The 16,046-nt window shown below is 47.6% G+C and overlaps 1 protein-coding gene across 1 annotated transcript; it reads left to right on the forward strand.

Annotated features, from left to right (window-relative positions):
• Nucleotides 1-7,390: 7,390 nt before the first annotated feature.
• LOC142255934 (mucin-6-like) lies at nt 7,391-13,852 on the forward strand. The gene is made up of 4 exons (XM_075327384.1): nt 7,391-7,611; nt 9,184-9,218; nt 13,288-13,326; nt 13,421-13,852. Exons 1-4 carry the CDS (start codon nt 7,406-7,408, stop codon nt 13,789-13,791), a joined length of 651 nt encoding a protein of 216 aa, XP_075183499.1. The 5' UTR covers nt 7,391-7,405; the 3' UTR covers nt 13,792-13,852.
• The last annotated feature ends 2,194 nt before the right edge of the window (nt 13,853-16,046 follow it).

The raw sequence follows: 16,046 nt of genomic DNA on the forward strand, positions 1-16,046 counted from the left end.
AAATACACATGATGTGGGCTCCTGCATATTAATGATAAACAACACAGGTAAAGCAGACAACTGCAGACTTCAACCCCCAGCTGTCTGCTTTACCTTGGCTGGTTATCAAAACTAGAGGGGATCCCATGATGTTTAATAAATTAAAAAACGGTGTAGGCTTCTCTCTATTTTTGATAACCAGCTAAAATAAAGCGGACAGTTGGGGGCTGATATTATCAGGGTGGGAAGGTCCATGGTTATTTGGCCCTTCCCAGACTAAAATAGCAGAACACAGCCACCCCAGAAGTGGCACATTGTAGCGCTAGTGTCCCTGCACCCCTTGTTCCTCTGCCTGCAGGAATGCACGCTCACTTTCCATGTGGGTGCTTCCTGCTTCCCCCTTCCAGGGCTTATGCACGCGGCACAGGAGTGCTTCTAGGGCATGCGCACACACACTGCTGTCCTTCTCTTAAAAGGCCAGTGTGTAATTCCCAGGAAATGCCTTTCAGCCTATTACTGAGAGGCATTGGCTACTTAAGGCACTCTCCCACTGGGGGAGAGGCCTGATCAACAGCCATGTTTAGTTAGTGTTCCATGCCCAAGCCAGTTAGTTGTCAGATATCCTTGTCTGTCCTTTCCTGCTTATACATGGTTCCAGTCCGTCCTGTCCTGCCCGTACCTAGTTCCAGTCCATCCTGTCCTGCCTGTACCTGGTTCCAGCCCACCCTTTCTTGTCCGTACCTGGTTCCAATCCGTCCTGTGCTGCCCGTACCTGGTTCCAGTCCATCTTGTCCTGCCCGTATCTGGTTCCAGTCCATCCTGTCCTGCCTGTACCTGATTACGGTCCATCCTGTCCTGCCTGTACCTGGTTACGGTCCATACTGTTCTGCCCGTACCTGGTTCTGGTCCGTCCTGTGCTGCCCATATGTAATTCCAGTCCAGCCTGTCCTGCCCGTACCTGGTTCCAGTTTGTCCTATACTCCCTGTACCTGGTTCCAATCCGACCTGCCCTGTTGGCACCTGGTTCCAGTCTGTACTGTCCTATTGTACCTGCTCCCTTTTCGTCCTTTCCTGATGGCTCTCGTGACTCTGCCTGTCGGTCCTGGCTGTGTCATTTGCCTCATCTACCCCGGTGGTTCCTGTCCTTGCTGGTGACTCTCTCGGTCCGTCCTGGACGTGCTGTCTGCTTCTACTATCCTGGTGGTCCCTGTCTTCACTAGAGACTCAACCTGTCTGCAACTGTGTCCGCCCCTGCCCTGGCGGTCAGCTGCCACCGTCCCGGTTTCTGTCCTAGAAGTATCACCTGGCGTCAGCCTCGCGGTGGATGCTTATTCAAGTCACTCCCATTAAAGGGTAAGTGTTATGATCCGGAACCATGGAAGACCACCACAAATCATTGGCAAAAGGTGACAAGAGCATTGGCAACTAATCTGGCCGCCATCCCCTTACTAACCATCACAACTAGAAGTAGCCGAGGGGTGAACTAACATCCTGTGCACCGCAAACCCAGCCGGAGAACTAACTATCCTAAAGGAAGGAAAGATGAATAACTCTCTGCCTCAGAAAATAGACAAGAATAGCAAGCCCCCCACATTCAAAGACTGCGGTGATATAGGAAAAACACAATACACAGGTAGATGACAGGATTAGCAAAAGGTGAGGCCCCCGCTGACTAAAATAGGAAAGGACAGGAAAGGGACTGATGGTGGCCAGAGAAAAACCCTGCAAAATACCAACTTCCTGATAGTACAAAAAGGCCCTCAGATCGCACGATCTGAACTCCGTCCTATACCAGGTGCCCTTGTCATACCAATGAACAGAAAACAAGAATCATAACAAAGTCAACAAGCCACAAACACATAGATCCAAAGAAGCTATACTCCACACAGAACTGCAGGGAGTTCCTCAACAATCCACTAAGGGGAAAAATCCCTGCAAGCAAATAAACTGAAACCAACCACAGCAAATGACAATCCCAGATAAACAAAAGAACCAGACAATAAATAAAGAGCAAGCACTTATCTGGGGAAGATGTGGTGTAGAGCAGGATTAAGCAGGCTGGAGATACAAAGAACAACTGACATCCGGCAACAGCCTGCAATCAGACCAGGATTTAAATAAGCAGAGAGTTAGGAAAGGAAACACCCACTGCACAACCCACCTGGTCTCTGTCAAAACCCTTCCTGGCCACCAGAGGGAGCCTCCCAGCAGCCAAAACATAACTAACATTCACAACAGGTAAGCCTGTGGTCCAGTGGGTTTTCTTCAGCTTGCAGCTTTACGTTACACACGTCCATTAGATGCCCCAATTCTAACGCTTTACCTGGCTCTTCTTGATTGCACTGGTGTGGAGGTAATCAGGTGGAGCTGATGTCAGCTGTGAATTGACAGCCGGCACCAAGCCCAGGGGTTAGTAATGGAGAGGCGTCTATTAGACACCCTCATTACTACTAACCCAGCAAGTATAGAGTTAAGAAATAAAACACACAGGAAAAAAAAAAGTACTTTTGAATTAACACTTTCCCACATTATCACTCGTCCACCAATTTATTAATTTAAAAACAATCCTCGTAGTTCAGACATAATCCAATTGGGGAATAAAAACTCCCCCACACGCCCGCATTCTCCAATAAGTCTTGGAAGTTCCGACGTAATCCAATGGTGTAATGTCCCACGACGCCCATCAATTCCTATGGAGCCTGGTTCTGAGAACTTTCTCAGGAAGACACTTCTTAGGTCACTGCCGGTCAGCGGCAGACCCGTAATTTTTCACTATAGAGCAGGGCATGTAGTAACAGATTGGAGGTTGCAGAAGAAAGTTTAAAACCTAAAGAAAACTTTCCTACTCATTTCAGACCCATACGGAGCGCTAGGGGAAGATTTATAAGGTTTGTATCGTGACGCCCTTTGCGGGTTGCGGTTATGGTGATGGAGCCGCCGGTGCACAGTGTCCCCGCTGGGGCTAATGTTAGTGGCAGCCTGGATGTTGGGCCCTCCGCAAGTAGGGCCGGGGCCCCAGGGGGTAGGTGATGGAGTTAGGTGCGGAAAGAAGGTAGGCCACACAAGGGATTGCAGTGTAACTGGGTCTTTTACTCACGGCAGTTGGATGGCTGATACCCGGAGGAAGGCTGGTCCTCACCGCTGGTTCCTTTGGTCCCAGTGCCGGAGTGGTGACCTGGGTGGCTTCTTTCCCCTGCACCCTTGTCAAGTTGGTGGGTCCCCGTGGCTTGGAGAGTCTGGGGGTCCCCTCCTGTTTGTCTCTCAGTCTTTAGTCCGTACGGCGGGCAGTGGGAACCCTGTAGGTTCGGTGTTCTATTCCGGTCCCTGGTTCTCCCGTCACTGCTGGTGCCCCCGGACTTTACGGTCAGTGAGGTCCTGGATGGTCCCCTGACTGTGCAGATTTTATCAGGTCTGCCTGGAACGTTTGCCTGACCTAGGGCTCTGTACCCCGTTGGTGCGTGGTTCCGGGAGTACTCGACCGGCAACCACACGCCTGGATCCTTAGGTCCCCGTTACGCATTCCCCGTCAGTATAGTCACGTCCGACTCCTCTCACTTCCACTTACTGACTGACTGACCCCTCCCAACTGGTTGTCGTCTAGTGGACTGGCTCGGGTCCATCCCCGGGTGGCCATCCATTGGGTCCAACCCTAGCCTGTCTCCAGTCCTTGGTGAAAGGGAAAAACAGGGATTAAATATGTTTTTTTGTTACCGGCGCTGGTCTTCCAGGTCCCTGGGGGTACTTTGACAGGATGCAGTACCTTGTAGCTCCTGATGGGTTCAGGGGCGCTACATTATTTACAAACAACAAACTTTTCCTGCTACATTGTCTTATTGTTGCCAGTGCACAACTATCAGTCATTATGTTTTATAGTGTACTCACACTGTCAGCTCCTGAAATACGTATATTAATCGCACTGCCTAGATCAGAGGTCTCCAACCTTTCTGACCTTGAGAGCCACATCCAGCTCTGAGAGAGGGTCTCAAGCTACTGACCCCCAAAGCCCCCATTACAGATTTAACCACAGCCAAAGCCTCTCCACGGAAATCACACCGAGGCAGTAACCCAAGATCCAGGGGTTCCTACTATGCCCAGTGGCGTAACTAGAGTTCAATGGGCCCCGGTGAAAAGTTTGGACCTGGTCCCCCCATTCCCACATGTTGGTCATACGTATGTAATGTATATGTATGTATACATTTAGCGTTCTAAATTCTATAAAGGAAAAAATGGAGGAAAAGGTGGACTTGGAAAAATATATTTAAAAATATTATTTTTATTGATAATAGTTTAAAAGTTTAGACATGATTATGACACAAAAAGCATAAAAAATGGACCAAGTATGCATACAAAACACTGGCCAAAACATAGACAAAACCGACAGAATGCTATGGTTTTGCAAGGTGTTTAGAGATAATGAGGGTGACGACACACTCCTCTTGGAATATAGAATGCATAGATTGCAAAGAGTAATTACAATAATGGCAAAACCCTAATAAAGATTACATATAAGTCAAAAGCTTGAATGCTATGTAAAGCAAAGTCAATTAGGTGCCATATAAAAGAGAACAGCAGTCTGCCCCCTGCAGGGCAAAAGTGGAATTGGACCGGCTACAATGTAAGTGCAAATAGTAAAAAATTTTGCCGTTTAAAGTAAAGATAATACCAACGCGCGTTTCACGTGTCTTAGTGCTCGCTTTATCAAGGGGAATCCCCCTTGATAAAGCGAGCACTAAGACACGTGAAACGCGCGTTGGGTGGTCCACGGCAGTCCCCCCCTGCAGGTTTACCTCTTTGAACCGGTTGGTATTATCTTTACTTTAAACGGCAACATTTTTTACTATTTGCACTTACATTGTAGCCGGTCCAATTCCACTTTTGCCCTGCAGGGGGCAGACTGCTGTTCTCTTTTATATGGCACCTAATTGACTTTGCTTTACATAGCATTCAAGCTTTTGACTTATATGTAATCTTTATTAGGGTTTTGCCATTATTGTAATTACTCTTTGCAATCTATGCATTCTATATTCCAAGAGGAGTGTGTCGTCACCCTCATTATCTCTAAACACCTTGCAAAACCATAGCATTCTGTCGGTTTTGTCTATGTTTTGTCCAGTGTTTTGTATGCATACTTGGTCCATTTTTTATGCTTTTTGTGTCATAATCATGTCTAAACTTTTAAACTATTATCAATAAAAATAATATTTTTAAATATATTTTTCCAAGTCCACCTTTTCCTCCATTTTTTCGTATGTTGTCCTGGTGGACATTTGCATATCACATGGATTTTTTCCTTTGATAGTATATGATTGAACTGATGAAATTGTTTAATCTAAATCCTATAAAGACATGGGAGTTGCCCTCCCCATGTAGTAATGTCTTCCATACTGTTCTAATGTACCCCATCCTGGGCTCCCTCCTGGTAAATATGTCCCCCATCCTGGTATATATGTCCCCCATCCTGTTATCTATGCCCCCCATCCTGGCATGTCCCCCATGCTAATAAATATGTCCCCCATCCTGGTATATATGTCCCCCATCCGGTTATATATGGCCCCCATCATGACATGTTCTCCATCCTACTAAATATGTCCCCCATCCTGGTATATACCTAGTATATACTGTACCCCTCGTGGTATATTCTGTCCCTCTCCTGGTATATACTGTCACCTGCCTGGTAAATATGTCCCCCATCATGGTATATACTGTCCCCCTCCTGGTATATTCAGTTCCTCTCCTGGTATATACTGTTCCCCTTGTGATATATTATGTCCCTCTCCTGGTATATACTGTCTCCTACCTGGTATATATGTCCCCCATAGTGGTATATACTGTCCCCCTCCTGGTATATGCTGTCCCCTACTTGGTATATATGTTCCTCTCCTGGGCCCCACCCATAATATACTATCTTCCTCCTGGTATATACTGTCCCCTCATGGTATATTCACTTCCTCTCCTGGTATATACTGTCCCCCACCTGGCAAATATGTTCCTCTCCTGGGATGCTCCTGGTATGTACTGTCCCCCTTGTGATATATTCTGTCCCTCTCCTGGTATATACTGTCTTCTGCCTGGTATATATGTCCCCCATCTTGGTATATACTGTCCTGCTCCTGGTATATGCTGTCCCCTACCTGGTATATATGCTTCTCTCCTGGGCCCCACCCATTATATACTATCTTCCTCCTGGTATATACTGTCCCCCTCCTGGTATATTCAGTCCCCCACCTGGTAAATATGTTCCTCTCCTGAGACCCTCCTGGTATATACTGTTGCCCTTGTGATATATTCTGTCCCTCTCCTGGTATATACTGTCTTCTGCCTGGTATATATGTCCCCCATCTTGGTATATGCTGTCCTGCTCCTGGTATATGCTGTCCCCTACCTGGTATATATGTTCCTCTCCTAGGCCCCACCCATAATATACTATCTTCCTCCTGGTATATACTGTCCCCCTCCTGGTATATTCAGTCCCCCACCTGGTAAATATGTTCCTCTCCTGGGACGCTCCTGGTATATACTGTCCCCCTTGTGATATATTCTGTCCCTCTCCTGGTATATACTGTCTTCTGCCTGGTATATATGTCCCCCATCTTGGTATATACTGTCCTGGTATATGCTGTCCCCTACCTGGTATATATGCTTCTCTCCTGGGCTCCACCCATTATATACTATCTTCCTCCTGGTATATACTGTCCCCCTCCTGGTATATTCAGTCCCCCACCTGGTAAATATGTTCCTCTCCTGAGACCCTCCTGGTATATACTGTTGCCCTTGTGATATATTATGTCCCACTCCTGGTATATACTGTCTTCTGCCTGGTATATATGTCCCCCATCTTGGTATATACTGTCCTGCTCCTGGTATATGCTGTCCCCTACCTGGTATATATATTCCTCTCCTGTGCCCCACCCATAATATACTATCTTCCTCCTAGTATATACTGGTCTCACCTCCTCGGCTACCGTGTCGCGCGATGTCCTCCTCTATAGGTGGCCCTCGGTGGCCGGCAGCTTTCATTGGCATCTGTGCTATGGGAACACAAGACGTCATCGTCATGTGCTGCCTCAGTCACAGCTGTTCTGTTTGGCCTGTAATGTGTATCGCAGTGCAGGGACCCGAGGGATCTGTGCACTGCGATGCATTTCACGGATTGGGACCGGCGGGCCCCCTACACCCCCAGGCCCGGTCGCAATACCCGCAACCACGATTGTTCCACCCCTGACCATACCCCCTTTTTGATCTGGTCTTCTACTACTCAGAAAAGTCCCCAACTCAGATAATAAGCAAATACTCAAGAGTCAGCACCGGGAAATCTGCAGCAGGAACAGGATGAGTGAGTACACAGGAGAAACTTGGCTACATTTACAGATAATAGTCATTCTGCCCGGGGCATTAATAAATCTGCACACAGCAAATAAGCAGGTGCATGAAAGGGACACAAAGTAACAACCTCCACAGAAAGAAAGAAGCCATTCTTCATAGTGCCGCAACCAGTGTAAGGGCTGGTACTCCCCTCCGTGGTACTGCCCACCTACTAGCAGCCGCACATATATATTCCACTGGTCGTCACATCCTTTATCTACTGCTCCTCTGCATCCCTGGAGATCGTCCTCACCTGCGGGATCTCATCGGGTAATATACCGCCATATAATTACCATACATGAATTTGTGATGATGCCTTGTGCTTTGCATGTCTGATCACTATTGCTGACATCTTATATTACAGCTTGAGGTCTAATTTTAGGATGCAATATGTATAATTTAATGTCTGTTGCAACATGTATCTATGACCGCACCTAAATAAGAGTAAACCGCCAAGACTAATTCTGCAGGGAAAAATATGGATCTGGTAAGATATAATATTAATAAGATATTCAGTCCTCTATTTTAATAAATTAGGAAAGACATGGATGAGATATCCTGTACTAATTCTGAGTTACCTCCTGTATTATACTCCAGAGCTGCACTCACTATTCTGCTGGTGCAGTCACTGTGTACATACATTACATTACTGATCCTGAGTTACCTCCTGTATTATACTCCAGAGCTGCACTCACTATTCTGCTGGTGCAGTCACTGTGTACATACATTACATTACTGATCCTGAGTTACCTCCTGTATTATACCCCAGAGCTGCACTCACTATTCTGCTGGTGCAGTCACTGTGTACATACATTACATTACTGATCCTGAGTTACCTCCTGTATTATACTCCAGACCTGCACTCACTATTCTGCTGGTGCAGTCACTGTGTACATACATTACATTACTGATCCTGACTTACCTCCTGTATTATACTCCAGAGCTGCACTCACTATTCTGCTGGTGCAGTCACTGTGTACATACATTACATTACTGATCCTGAGTTACCTCCTGTATTATACTCCAGACCTGCACTCACTATTCTGCTGGTGCAGTCACTGTGTACATACATTACATTACTGATCCTGACTTACCTCCTGTATTATACTCCAGAGCTGCACTCACTATTCTGCTGGTGCAGTCACTGTGTACATACATTACATTACTGATCCTGAGTTACCTCCTGTATTATCCTCCAGAGCTGCACTCACTATTCTGCTGGTGCAGTCACTGTGTACATACATTACTGATCCTGAGTTACCTCCTGTATTATACTCCAGAGCTGCACTCACTATTCTGCTGGTGCAGTCACTGTGTACATAAATTACATTACTGATCCTGAGTTACCTCCTGTATTATACTCCAGAGCTGCACTCACTATTCTGCTGGTGCAGTCACTGTGTACATTCATTACATTACTGATCCTGCGTTACCTCCTGTATTGTACTCCAGAGCTGCACTCACTACTCTGCTGGTGCAGTCACTGTGTACATACATTACATTACTGATTCTGAGTTACCTCCTGTATTATACTCCAGAGCTGCACTCACTATTCTGCTGGTGCAGTCACTGTGTACATACATTACTGATCCTGAGTTACCTCCTGTATTATACTCCAGAGCTGCACTCACTATTCTGCTGGTGCAGTCACTGTGTACATACATTACATTACTGATCCTGAGTTACCTCCTGTATTATACTCCAGAGCTGCACTCACTATTCTGCTTTTTTCGAGGAGTTGCACGGATGTGACCTCTGTTTTGTGACTTGATTTCTGTCTTCTACAACGCTCGCCCTCCAGTAAATATTCCCGCTCTAATCAGATGTATTTGTCACTTACAGGACAGTCATGGTGCGGGCATTCGCAGCGCTGCTGGGTGAGTCCAGTCATTCAGAGGATACAGGAGGAAGGATTTAGAAACTTCAGTTCCTGACAATTTTGTACATTTTTTGAAAACTGTTCAGAATATTACAGAGAGGGCGAATAGAGCAAAGCAGACCCACAAATTCATCATAAGTGACTGATCTGTAGCCTCATCTCTGCTGACTGCTCTGTAGCCTCATCTCTGCTGACTGCTCTGTAGCCTCATCTCTGCTGACTGCTCTGTAGCCTCATCTCTGCTGACTGCTCACTAGCCTCATCTCTGCTGACTGCTCTGTAGCCTCATCTCTGCTGACTGCTCTGTAGCCTCATCTCTGCTGACTGCTCTGTAGCCTCATCTCTGCTGACTGCTCTGTAGCCTCATCTCTGCTGACTGCTCTGTAGCCTTATCTCTGCTGACTGCTCTGTAGACTCATCTCTGCTGACTGCTCTCTAGCCTCATCTCTGCTGACTGCTCTCTAGCCTCATCTCTGCTGACTGCTCTGTAGCCTTATCTCTGCTGACTGCTCAGTAGCCTCATCTCTGCTGACTGCTCTGTAGCCTCATCTCTGCTGACTGCTCTGTAGCCTCATCTCTGCTGACTGCTCTGTAGCCTCATTTCTGATGACTGCTCTGTAGCCTCATCTCTGCTGACTGCTCTGTAGCCTCATCTCTGCTGACTGCTCTGTAGCCTCATCTCTGCTGACTGCTCTGTAGCCTCATCTCTGCTGACTGCTCTGTAGCCTCATCTCTGCTGACTGCTCTGTAGCCTCATCTCTGCTGACTGATCTGTAGCCTCATCTCTGCTGACTGCTCTGTAGCCTCATCTCTGCTGACTGATCTGTAGCCTCATCTCTGCTGACTGCTCTGCAGCCTCATCTCTGCTGACTGTTCTGTAGCCTCATCTCTGCTGACTGCTCTGTAGCCTCATCTCTGCTGACTGCTCTGTAGCCTCATCTCTGCTGCCTGCTCTGTAGCCTCATCTCTGCTGACTGCTCTATAGCCTCATCTCTGCTGACTGCTCTGTAGCCTCATCTCTGCTGACTGCTCTGTAGCCTCATCTCTGCTGACTGCTCTGTAGCCTCATTTCTGATGACTGCTCTGTAGCCTCATCTCTGCTGACTGCTCAGTAGCCTCATCTCTGCTGACTGCTCTGTAGCCTCATCTCTGCTGACTGCTCTGTAGCCTCATCTCTGCTGACTGCTCTGTAGCCTCATTTCTGATGACTGCTCTGTAGCCTCATCTCTGCTGACTGCTCTGTAGCCTCATCTCTGCTGACTGCTCTGTAGCCTCATCTCTGCTGACCGCTCTGTAGCCTCATCTCTGCTGACTGCTCAGTAGCCTCATCTCTGCTGACTGCTCTGTAGCCTCATCTCTGCTGACTGTTCTGTAGCCTCATCTCTGCTGACTGCTCAGTAGCCTCATCTCTGCTGACTGTTCTGTAGCCTCATCTCTGCTGACTGCTCTGTAGCCTCATCTCTGCTGACTGCTCTGTAGACTCATCTCTGCTGACTGCTCTGTAGCCTCATCTCTGCTGACTGCTCTGTAGCCTCATCTCTGCTGACTGCTCTGTAGCCTCATCTCTGCTGCCTGCTCTGTAGCCTCATCTCTGCTGACTGCTCTGTAGCCTCATCTCTGCTGACTGTTCTGTAGCCTCATCTCTGCTGACTGCTCTGTAGCCTCATCTCTGCTGACTGCTCTGTAGCCTCATCTTCTGCTGACTGCTCTGTAGCCTCATCTCTGCTGACTGCTCTATAGCCTCATCTCTGCTGACTGCTCTGTAGCCTCATCTCTGCTGACTGCTCTGTAGCCTCATTTCTGATGACTGCTCTGTAGCCTCATCTCTGCTGACTGCTCTGTAGCCTCATCTCTGCTCACTGCTCTGTAGCCTCATCTCTACTGACTGCTCTGTAGCCTCATCTCTGCTGACTGCTCAGTAGCCTCATCTCTGCTGACTGCTCTGTAGCCTCATCTCTGCTGACTGCTCTGTAGCCTCATCTCTGCTGACTGCTCTGTAGCCTCATCTCTGCTGACTGCTCTGTAGCCTCATCTCTGCTGACTGTTCTGTAGCCTCATCTCTGCTGACTGCTCTGTAGCCTCATCTCTGCTGACTGCTCTGTAGCCTCATCTCTGCTGACTGCTCAGTAGCCTCATCTCTGCTGACTGCTCTGTAGCCTCATCTCTGCTGACTGCTCTGTAGCCTCATCTCTGCTGACTGCTCTGTAGCCTCATCTCTGCTGACTGCTCTGTAGCCTCATCTCTGCTGACTGTTCTGTAGCCTCATCTCTGCTGACTGCTCTGTAGCCTCATCTCTGCTGACTGCTCTGTAGCCTCATCTCTGCTGACTGCTCTGTAGCCTCATTTCTGATGACTGCTCTGTAGCCTCATCTCTGCTGACTGCTCTGTAGCCTCATCTCTGCTGACTGCTCTGTAACCTCATCTCTGCTGACTGCTCTGTAGCCTCATCTCTGCTGACTGCTCTGTAGACTCATCTCTGCTGACTGCTCTGTAGCCTCATCTCTGCTGACTGCTCTGTAGCCTCATCTCTGCTGACTGCTCTGTAGCCTCATCTCTGCTGCCTGCTCTGTAGCCTCATCTCTGCTGACTGCTCTGTAGCCTCATCTCTGCTGACTGCTCTGTAGACTCATCTCTGCTGACTGCTCTGTAGCCTCATCTCTGCTGACTGCTCTGTAGCCTCATCTCTGCTGACTGCTCTGTAGCCTCATCTCTGCTGCCTGCTCTGTAGCCTCATCTCTGCTGACTGCTCTGTAGCCTCATCTCTGCTGACTGTTCTGTAGCCTCATCTCTGCTGACTGCTCTGTAGCCTCATCTCTGCTGACTGCTCTGTAGCCTCATCTTCTGCTGACTGCTCTGTAGCCTCATCTCTGCTGACTGCTCTATAGCCTCATCTCTGCTGCCTGCTCTGTAGCCTCATCTCTGCTGACTGCTCTGTAGCCTCATCTCTGCTGACTGTTCTGTAGCCTCATCTCTGCTGACTGCTCTGTAGCCTCATCTCTGCTGACTGCTCTGTAGCCTCATCTTCTGCTGACTGCTCTGTGGCCTCATCTCTGCTGACTGCTCTGTAGCCTCATCTCTGCTGCCTGCTCTGTAGCCTCATCTCTGCTGACTGCTCTATAGCCTCATCTCTGCTGACTGCTCTGTAGCCTCATCTCTGCTGACTGCTCTATAGCCTCATCTCTGCTGACTGCTCTGTAGCCTCATCTCTGCTGACTGCTCTGTAGCCTCATTTCTGATGACTGCTCTGTAGCCTCATCTCTGCTGACTGCTCTGTAGCCTCATCTCTGCTGACTGCTCTGTAGCCTCATCTCTGCTGACTGCTCTGTAGCCTCATCTCTGCTGACTGCTCAGTAGCCTCATCTCTGCTGACTGCTCAGTAGCCTCATCTCTGCTGACTGCTCTGTAGCCTCATCTCTGCTGACTGCTCTGTAGCCTCATCTCTGCTGACTGCTCTGTAGCCTCATTTCTGATGACTGCTCTGTAGCCTCATCTCTGCTGACTGCTCTGTAGCCTCATTTCTGATGACTGCTCTGTAGCCTCATCTCTGCTGACTGCTCTGTAGCCTCATCTCTGCTGACTGCTCTGTAACCTCATCTCTGCTGACTGCTCTGTAGCCTCATCTCTGCTGACTGCTCTGTAGCCTCATCTCTGCTGACTGCTCTGTAGCCTCATCTCTGCTGACTGCTCTGTAACCTCATCTCTGCTGACTGCTCTGTAGCCTCATCTCTGCTGACTGCTCTGTAGCCTCATCTCTGCTGACTGCTCTGTAGCCTCATCTCTGCTGACTGCTCTGTAGCCTCATTTCTGATGACTGCTCTGTAGCCTCATCTCTGCTGACTGCTCTGTAGCCTCATCTCTGCTGACTGCTCTGTAGCCTCATCTCTGCTGACTGCTCTGTAGCCTCATCTCTGCTGACTGCTCTGTAGCCTCATCTCTGCTGACTGCTCTGTAGCCTCATCTCTGCTGACTGCTCTGTAGCCTCATCTCTGATGACTGCTCTGTAGCCTCATCTCTGCTGACTGCTCTGTAGCCTCATCTCTGCTGACTGCTCATTTTTTATCTTGCAGGCGTCCTCCTCATGGTGATAACTGCACAGTCCGCGGATGGTGAGTATATGTAATAGACACAATCTGGCGCTATTTTTGGAAGAAAGCCGCCAGGATTTTGCAATTGTTGCCTCCCATTTCTTTCCTTTTACAGATGAGGAATCCTGTAATGCTGTAGATAAAGGATATTCTGCGTGTAACGCGCACTGTCAGCCATCCTGCGATAATTTAAAACCCGAAATCTGCTCTTTCGTCTGCATGCCAGGGTGTATCTGTAGGGACGGCTTAGTAAACAACGGCAGGGACGAATGTATAAAACCCGAACAGTGCTCTCAGTGCAAGGGGAACACCACGTACTCTGAACAGGGAAACGAATGCACCGACTCCTGTGAAGCCGTCAACGACCCGGAAGTAGTGTGCACAAGAGACGTGAAAACCGGCTGCTTCTGTAAAAAAGGATACGCCTCGCCAGACGGTGGCCAGACATGCGTCCTTCATCAGGACTGCCCCAAACCTCGCCAATAACACTAACCCTGCCCATGTGTGCGGCTTCATGCAAGCTGGAAATAAAATGATTGTTCATATATATTGTTGCTTTATCTCTTTTTATTGTTTATAAATCAATCAGAATCTCTGCAATCACATGCACAGATCTCTGACCAATGGGATCACAGTCAGTGTGATAAATCCTGAATCCAACAATGTATCACTTAGATTACTGGGTGCAGCCATTCTGACACAATCAGAATCTCTGCAATCACATGCACAGATCTCTGACCAATTGGATCACGGTCAGTGTGAGAAATCCTGAATCCAACAATGTATCACTTAGATTACTGGCTGCAGCCGTTCTTACACAATCAGAATCTCCGTGATCACATGCACAGATCTCTGATCAATTAGATCACAGTCAGTGTGATAAATCCTGAATCCAACAATGTATCACTTATATTACTGGGTGCAGTCGTTCTGACACAATCAGAATCTCTGCAATCACATGCACAGGTTTCTGACCAATTAGATCACAGTCAGTGTGAGAAATCCTGAATCCAACAATATATCACTTAGATTACTGGGTGCAGCCATTCTGACACAATTAGAACCTCAATGATCACATGCATAGATCTCTGACCAACTGGATCACAGTCAGTGTGATAAATCCTGAATCCAACAATATATCACTTAGATTACTGGGTGCAGCTGTTCTTACACAATCAGAATCTCAGTGATCACATGCACAGATCTCTGACCAATGGGATCACAGTCAGTGTGAGAAATCCTGAACTCAACAATGTATCACTTAGATTACTGGGTGCAGCCATTCTTACGCAATCAGAATCTCTGCAATCACATGCACAGATCTCTGACCAATTGGATCACAGTCAGTGTGAGAAATCCTGAATCTAACAATGTATCACTTACATTACTGGATGCAGCCGTTCTGATATAATCAGAAGCTCTACAATCACATGCACAGATCTCTGATTAATTGGATCACAGTCAGTGTGAGAAATCCTGAATCCAACAATGTATCACTTAGATTACTGGGTACAGCCATTCTGACACAATCAGAATCTTTAGATTTAGCCATGTAGCAGAGCTGAGAGAGCTGGCCCCGCCAATATCTGGCTCGCTGTAGAGATTGTACAATGACAGAGAGGAGAGGGCATGTCGGAGTGCTATGCACAAGAGTAGACCGAGCAATGATAAGGGTCCTGCTGCTTAAACAATCATAGCAAATAAACAATAGATCGGACCATGACAAGACAGGCATCCTTGAATTCATTGTATTAACCCTTGCAGCATGCTGTTTTCAGCTTACAATCATCTGTCCTGTGTCTCCGCACACATTAGACTGTTGGCCGACATGTGAATATTAGTGCGTTTGGCCAATGCTAGTCTAATGTGTATTCATGTCCCACCTGGCAACAGTATTGCGCAGAAATCCTGATCTAAAGTAGACATGGAAACACATGGCAGCTTTCATCAAGAAACAGCGCCACACCTGTCTGCAGGTTGTGTGCGGTACTGCACCTCAAGTCAATTAAAGCTGCAATATCAGACACACATTGGAGCTATTTTTGGAAGAAAGCTGATTATATTTGTCTTTTTAGATCCGAAATCTTGTGCTGCTGAAGGTAAAGTCTATTCTCTCTGTAACGGACACTGTCAAGCCACCTGCGATAATGTAACACCACCGTGCACCTTTATATGTATCGAAGGATGTCTGTGCCCAGAGGGAACTGTCGCTAACAGCGAGGGCGAATGTGTAACAAAGGATCAGTGCCCTTAGTGCAGCCGGAACACCACAAACTCCCAATGTTGAAATATGTCTTTCCTCAGGACTGCCCCCGAGGAGGTGACACCTATTAGTCCTGCCCATGAGGACCGCCTCATCCAATCACGAGTGTCTAACAGAAATAAAATGATTGGCTAACGTCGCGGTTGTCTTAATCTCTTTTTATTGCTTTAGAAACCAATCAGAATTTATGGCTACAACAATAAGTACAGATCCCTGACCAATCAGATCACACACAGTCAGTGTGAATGGATCTGATTGTGATCGGTCCCATCTGATCTAGTGTAGAGTGTGAACGGAGGTCTGAAATGAGTCGGAAAATGACTCCATGGTAGGGACCGGTGGGGGGGGAGGGTTTGATCACTTCGGAAAGAGTGTGATGAGTACTATCCAATCAGAAAAAAAATATATAAAAACAAAGAAAATGGATCTACGGGATTGTGGGAAGAAATTGTGCTCTGAGCCAAACTCTCTGCATGGT

This window comes from Anomaloglossus baeobatrachus, chromosome 11 (genome assembly GCF_048569485.1).
Source record: "Anomaloglossus baeobatrachus isolate aAnoBae1 chromosome 11, aAnoBae1.hap1, whole genome shotgun sequence".
Lineage (NCBI taxonomy): Eukaryota > Metazoa > Chordata > Amphibia > Anura > Aromobatidae > Anomaloglossus > Anomaloglossus baeobatrachus.